The sequence below is a fragment of the Sebastes fasciatus genome, chromosome 6 (assembly GCF_043250625.1).
Source record: "Sebastes fasciatus isolate fSebFas1 chromosome 6, fSebFas1.pri, whole genome shotgun sequence".
NCBI classification, from domain to species: domain Eukaryota; kingdom Metazoa; phylum Chordata; class Actinopteri; order Perciformes; family Sebastidae; genus Sebastes; species Sebastes fasciatus.
Window position 1 is genome coordinate 38,264,956 of NC_133800.1, and position 7,500 is coordinate 38,272,455.

Genomic DNA, 7,500 nt, shown 5'->3' on the forward strand with positions numbered 1-7,500 from the left:
TAGACTTTTACTGTACTAGTCTGTACTAGTCTGTACTAGACATTTCTGTACTAGTCTATACTAGTCTGTACTAGACTTTACTGTACTAGTCTGGACTAGACTGTACAATACTTTACTGTACTAGTCTGTACTAGACTTGACTACACTTTACTGTACTAGACTTTACTGTACTAGTCTGTACTAGACTGTACTACACGTTACTGTACTTGACTGTACTAGACCTTACTCTACTTGACTACTAGACTTTACTGTACTTGACAGTACTAGACCTTACTGTACTTGACTGTACTAGACTGTACTATACTAGACCTTACTGTACTTGACTGTACTAGACTGTACTAGACTTTACTGTACTAGACCTTACTGTACTTGACAGTACTAGACTGTACTAGACTTTACTGTACTAGACCTTACTGTACTTGACTGTACTAGACCTTACTGTACTTGACTGTACTAGACCTTACTGTACTTGACTGTACTAGACCTTACTGTACTTGACTGTACTAGACTTTACTGTACTAGACCTTACTGTACTTGACAGTACTAGACTGTACTAGACTTTACTGTACTAGACCTTACTGTACTTGACTGTACTAGACTTTACTGTACTTGACTGTACTAGACCTTACTGTACTTGACTGTACTAGACTGTACTAGACTTTACTGTACTAGACTTTACTGTACTAGACAGTACTAGACATTACTGTACTTGACTGTACTAGACCACTACACTTTACTGTACTAGACTGTACTAGACTAGACTGTACTAGACTTTACTGTACTAGACCTTACTGTACTTGACTGTACTAGACCTTATTGTACTAAACTTTCCTAGACTTTACTGTACTAGACTGTTCTAGTCTGTAGTAGTCTGAACTAGTCTGTAGTAGACTGTAGTAGTCTGTAGTTGTTTGTAGTAGTCTGAACTAGTCTGTAGTAGAATGTACTGGTCTGTAGTGGTCTGTAGTGGTCTGTAGTAGTCTGTACTAGTCTGTAGTGGTCTGTAGTAGTCTGTAGTGGTCTGTAGTGGTCTTTACTAGTCTGTACTAGTCTGCACTGGTCTGTAGTAGTCGGTACTAGTCTGTACTAGTCGGTACTGGTCTGTACTAGTCTGTACTAGTCTGTACGAGTCTGTACTGGTCTGTACTAGTCTGTACTAGTCTTTACTGGTCTGTAGTAGTCTGTACTAGTCTTTACGAGTCTGTACTAGTCTGTACTAGTCTGTAGTAGTCTGTACTAGTCTGTACTAGTGTGTACTAGTCGGTACTGGTCTGTAATGGACTGTAGTAGTCTGTACTAGTCTGTAGTAATCTGTACTAGTCTGTAGTAGTCTGTACTAGTCTGTACTAGTCTGTAGTGGTCTGTAGTAGTCTGTAGTAGTCTGTTGTAGTCTGTAGTGGTTTGTACTGGTCTGTAGTTGTCTGTAGTAGTCTGTAGTGGTCTGTAGTAGTCTGTAGTGGTCTGTACTAATCTGTAGTGATCTGTAGTAGTCTGTAGTAGTTTGTTGTAGTCTGTAGTGGTTTGTACTGGTCTGTAGTAGTCTGTAGTGGTCTGTACTGGTCTGTAGTAGTCTGTAGTGGTCTGTACTGGTCTGTAGTAGTCTGTAGTGTTCTGTACTGGTCTGTAGTAGTCTGTGGTAGTCTGTACTAGTCGGTACTGGTCTGTAGTAGTCTGTACTAGTCTGTACTAGTCTGTACTGGTCTGTACTAGTCTGTACTAGTATTTACTGGTCTGTAGTAGTCTGTACTAGTCTTTACGAGTCTGTACTAGTCTGTACTGGTCTGTAGTAGTCTGTACTAGTGTGTACTAGTCGGTACTGGTCTGTAATGGACTGTAGTAGTCTGTACTAGTCTGTAGTGGTCTGTAGTAGTCTGTGGTTGTCTGTACTGGTCTCTGCGGTGGATCTGGTGTCTCTGTCTATCGTAGACTCAATGAACCAATCAGGACGGAGACCTCTGACTCGTCTTTACGGTGTTCAGCCGGAGACGTCAGCAGATACAGGACGGAACAATGACGTGATGTCATCGATGACGTGATGTCAGTCGGTCTGATGAGTCATACGTGTGACGGTGTCCATGTTGGTTCAGTTCAGAGAGACCAACCTGCCGCTGAGTGTTGAGATGAACCATGAGGATTAATATTAATAATAATGATGATGATGTTATTCTCATCATCATGTCAGCATCAGATTGTAATGAATTCTTCACAGCAACCAGAGAGTCGTTACTGAACGTGTCCATCATCTTCATCAATGAGTGTCCGGGTTATTATCACTCAGTAAAGGAAGTAGAAGAAGAAGAAGCAGAGCGCTGGAGACAGAGGAGAGACGGAGGACAGACGGAGGACAGACGGAGGACGGACGGAGGACAGACGGAGGAGAGACGAGACGGAGGAGGAGAGGCCTCACAGCGTCTCAGGTGTGATTGTTGTTTTCTCACTTTGTCCTGCAGGTAGACGAGAAGGTGTGAAAGTGTCCCCTCCGTCCTCATGTTGTAGCTGACCTCCATCCTGATGACCTACCGTCTCCAGCCTGACCTCTGACCTCTGACCTCTGACCTCTGACCTCTCCGACCTCACTGTGTCCTCCACAACAACATGGATCTGAGACGTTCCGGAGGTGACATCTGCAGGATCCCTGACACTTAAACGCCGTGGACCGACTCAGGACCGTCTCTCCTAGCCGTCACTTCCTGTCCCGTCCTCCTCCGGACCGACGGCGTCCACCATGTCGGAGGGACTGCTGCAGGTGGAGATCCCGGAGTTCGGCAGCAGCGTGCTGGGCAGCCTGAACGAGCAGCGGCTGCTGGGTCACTACTGCGACGTCTCCATCCTGGTGCAGGGTCAGGCCTTCAAGGCTCACCGGGCCGTCCTCGCCGCGTCCTCGCTCTACTTCAGAGACCTGTTCAGCTCCGCGGCCGACTCCTCGTCCCCGTCCTCCTCGTCCTCCCAGGCCGTGTTTGAGCTGCCGTCCTCGGTGACGCCGACGTGCTTCCAGCAGATCCTGTCCTTCTGCTACACGGGGCGCCTCAGCATGGCCGCCAGCGAGCAGCTGGTCCTCATGTACACCGCTGGGTACCTGCAGATCCAGAACATCGTGGAGCGGGGCATGGAGCTGATGATGATGAAGACCTCTTCCTCCTCCTCGCCGCTCTGCTGCGACTCACAGGTGGGTTTAAAACACACACAGACCTGGATGTAGACCAGCTCAATCCAGGTAGACCACAATCCAGGTAGACCACAATCCAGGTAGACCACAGTCCAGGTACACCACAGTCCAGGTACACCACAGTCCAGGTAGACCACAATCCAGGTAGACCACAATCCAGGTAGACCACAGTCCAGGTAGACCACACTCCAGGTAGACTACAGTCCAGGTAGACCACAATCCAGGTAGACCACACTCCAGGTAGACCACAGTCCAGGTAGACCACACTCCAGGTAGACCACAGTCCAGGTAGACCACACTCCAGGTAGACCACAGTCCAGGTAGACCACAATCCAGGTAGACCACACTCCAGGTAGACCACAGTCCAGGTAGACAAAACACTCCAGGTAGACTACAGTCCAGGTAGACAAAACACTCCAGGTAGACCACAGTCCAGGTAGACAAAACACTCCAGGTAGACCACAGTCCAGGTAGACCACAATCCAGGTAGACCACACTCCAGGTAGACCACAGTCCAGGTAGACAAAACACTCCAGGTAGACCACAGTCCAGGTAGACCACACTCCAGGTAGACAACACTCCAGGTAGACCACAGTCCAGGTAGACAAAACACTCCAGGTAGGTCTACTCCAGGTAGACCACAATCCAGGTAGACCACAATCCAGGTAGACGACAATTAGACCGCATCCATCCATCCATTATCTGTGACCCCGCTTCCTATGCAGGGTTGCGGGGGGGCTGGAGCCGATCCCAGCTGACATTGGGAGAAGGCGGTGGGGTTCACCTTGGACAGGTCTCCAGACTATCCCAGGACTGACACATAGAGACAGACAACCACTCACACCTCCGGGACATAAAGGCCCTGTTCACACCTGGTCTTAACATGCGTCCTCAGTGATCCGATCACTAGGGGAAAGCTCTGAGTACAGATGTGAACGCACTGAAGACGCATTGAGGACTCATTGAGATCGGATCTGTCAGACCACATTCAGAGGTGGTCTGGGTTCTTTTAGCACACTGTGTAGTGAATGTGTCCTGGACCACATTAAGGACCGCCTACTCATCTGATGTCCCGCTGGGACCTGCGGGATCACCGCGCCCCTCAGGTGAATAAACAGGCAGACAGGGTGGAAAGTGAGATCGGATCACAAGTGGTCACTGGAGACGCATGTGGAGACGCACGTTAATACCAGGTGTGAACATGGCCTTAGAGTCGACAATGAACCTAACCTGCATGTCTTTGGACTGTGGGGGAAACCAGAGCACCCGGAGTAAACCCACACTAACCTGCATGTCTTTAAACTGTGGGAGGAAACCGGAGCACCCGGAGTAAACCCACACTGACCTGCATGTCTTTGGACTGTGGGGGGAAACCGGAGCACTCGGAGTAAACCCACACTAACCTGCATGTCTTTGGATAGTGGGAGGAAACCTGAGCACCCGGAGTAAACCCACACTAACCTGCATGTCTTTAAACTGTGGGAGGAAACCGGAGCACCCGGAGTAAACCCACACTAACCTGCATGTCTTTGGATAGTGGGAGGGAACCGGAGCACCCGGAGTAAACCCACACTAACCTGCATGTCTTTGGATAGTGGGAGGGAACCGGAGCACCCGGAGTAAACCCACACTAACCTGCATGTCTTTGGACTGTGGGAGGAAACCGGAGCACCCGGAGTAAACACACACTAACCTGCATGTCTTTGGATAGTGGGAGGGAACCGGAGCACCCGGAGTAAACCCACACTAACCTGCATGTCTTTGGACTGTGGGAGGAAACCGGAGCACCCGGAGTAAACACACGCTAACCTGCTTGTCTTTGGATAGTTGGAGGGAACCGGAGCACCCGGAGTAAACCCACACTTACCTGTTTCAGTGCTCTTCATCAGCATCTCTGTTCACTGTAAACACTCTGATGTGTTCCAGACGACCTCAGTAGATGAGCTCGGCGGTTTCGACGCGCCGGCGGTGCAGCAGCACGGCGCCCCCCAGCTGACGGAGGCCAGTCCAGACCAGCCGGCCCTGAGCCCCGAGGAGCTGCTGCTGGCCGTCAGCAGGATCAAACAGGAGAGGGCCGACACGCCTCCTGCTGAGGAGAACGGAGGAGGAGAGGAGGCCAGGTGAGGAGACACCTTTTAGGGTACGTGTCCACAGGGACATTTTTCCCAGTGTTGGACGCTCGATGTGCTGCCACTAGACACGAGGATCCTGATTGGACGAAGGCTGTCCCCTCCTGGGCTGCTGCTCTCAGCTGTCTAACTGAAACCAACACGGCGGCTCTTCTCTGATATCTGGTGTTCTGTCTTCAGGGTGGACATCTCTGGAGACCTGCAGTCCTCCAGGAGCAGTACTCTGTGTTACCTGGGTGCAGGTGGAGGTCTGGTTCCGGGGCTGCAGTCCTACCTGCTGGCGAACGGGGGGCGCTCCAGTCCAGGAGGATCCAGTCTCCCCACGGACTCCCCTCCATCCCACCCCCCCACCGAGGAGGAGCTGGAGGAGGACTACTACGGCAACACCGTCCCCTCCGGACTCTACCAACACATCTACGGACATCCTGGGAACCCCTACAGTAAGTTCCATCATGGGACGGTCCTGTCTGTTGGGGCTCCTGTCCAATAAGAACCCTCACAGACGGACGGTCTCTCATTGATTCACCCCTCCTCTCTGTTTCTCATTGGTTCACCCCTCCCCTCTGTTTCTCATGGGTTCACCCCTCACCTCTGTTTCTCATTGGTTCACCCCTCCCCTCTGTTTCTCATTGGTTCACCCCTCCCCTATGTTTGTCATTGGTTCACCCCTCCCCTATGTTTCTCATTGGTTCACTCCTCCTCTATGTTTCTCATGGGTTCACCCCTCACCTCTGTTTCTCATTGGTTCACCCCTCCCCTCTGTTTGTCATTGGTTCACCCCTCCTCTCTGTTTGTCATTGGTTCACCCCTCCTCTCTGTTTGTCATTGGTTCATCTCTCCCCTGTTTGTCATTGGTCCCCCGCCCCATGTTTCTCATTGGTTCACCCCTCCTCTCTGTTTGTCATTGGTTCACCCCTCCCCTCTGTTTGTCATTGGTTCACCCCTCCCCTATGTTTGTCATTGGTTCACCCCTCCCCTATGTTTGTCATTGGTTCATCCCTCTCCTATGTTTGTCATTGGTTCACCCCTCCCCTCTGTTTCTCATTGGTTCACCCCTCCTCTCTGTTTCTCATTGGTTCACCCCTCCCCTCTGTTTGTCATTGGTCCAGTCCAGGAGAAGATGGAGATGCTCGCCCTCCCATTGGCTAACGAGCGTCGGCCCTGCGTGCTGGTTGGTCGGGACAACATGGCGCTCCCCGCCAGTCTGATCAGTCAGATCGGGTACCGCTGCCACCCGTCGCTCTACACGGAGGGAGACCCGGGAGAGAAGGTGGAGCTGGTGGCAGGTAGGACGACGCACCTGGTGGTTGTCATGGTAACAGGGTCGTTAGGCGATGATGCTCATGTGTGGTGTGTTCAGGTTCAGGTGTGTTCATGACCCGAGGTCAGCTGATGAACTGTCACCTGTGTGCCGGAGTCAAACACAAGGTGCTACTCAGGAGACTGCTGGCGACCTTCTTCGACAGGTGAGCTGTTAGCCTAGCTTAGCATCAAGACTGGGAGCGGGGGAGAACTGCTAGCGCGGTTCTGATCAAAGTTCTGATAAAGAGTTGTTGATGTTGGTGAGGGTCTATATCTGACTGTGTGGACCAAACAGAACCAAACAGAACCGAACGGGCCACAACACAACAGAACCGAACCGAACCGAACCGAACACAACACAGCAGAACGGAACCGAACAGAACAGAACCCAACACAACAGAACCGAACCGAACCGAACCGAACACAACACAGCAGAACAGAACCGAACAGAACAGAACCCAACACAACAGAACCGAACTGAACCCAACCCAACTCAACACAGCAGAACAGAACCGAACAGAACAGAACCCAACACAACAGAACCGAACTGAACCCAACAGAACAGCACACAACACAACAGAACACAACAGAACAGAACAGAACAGAACAGAACCGGCTCATTTTCTGTGTTTCATGACAGCATGGTGGTATTAGCAAGCTAAGCTAGCTAAGTAGCCTTGCATCCGTCCAGCGGGCCGGTGACCAGCGGGCCGGTAGCCAGCGGGCCGGTGACCAGCGGGCCGGTGGCCAACGGGCCGGTAGCCAGCGGGCCGGTGGCTAACGGCAGCGCTGTAAAGATAAACTGAGGGCGTATAGATCTGTGGATGTCTCTAGTTAACTCTCCTTCAGTAAAGTCAGTCACAAAGAGAGTCGGACAACATCAGAGAAGCGTTTCAGAGACGG

General features: G+C 51.2%; 1 protein-coding gene across 1 annotated transcript in view; it reads left to right on the top strand.

The window, feature by feature from the left end:
- nacc2l (NACC family member 2-like) overlaps positions 1-7,500 on the top strand; it is a 15,206-nt gene that overhangs the window by 4,125 nt on the left and 3,581 nt on the right. The window contains exons 2-6 of the mRNA XM_074639737.1: positions 2,451-3,166; positions 5,093-5,286; positions 5,476-5,735; positions 6,405-6,581; positions 6,656-6,761. Coding sequence (XP_074495838.1) covers positions 2,726-3,166; positions 5,093-5,286; positions 5,476-5,735; positions 6,405-6,581; positions 6,656-6,761 — 1,178 coding nt within the window. The 5' untranslated portion in view covers positions 2,451-2,725. The remainder of the gene's footprint in view (positions 1-2,450; positions 3,167-5,092; positions 5,287-5,475; positions 5,736-6,404; positions 6,582-6,655; positions 6,762-7,500) is intronic.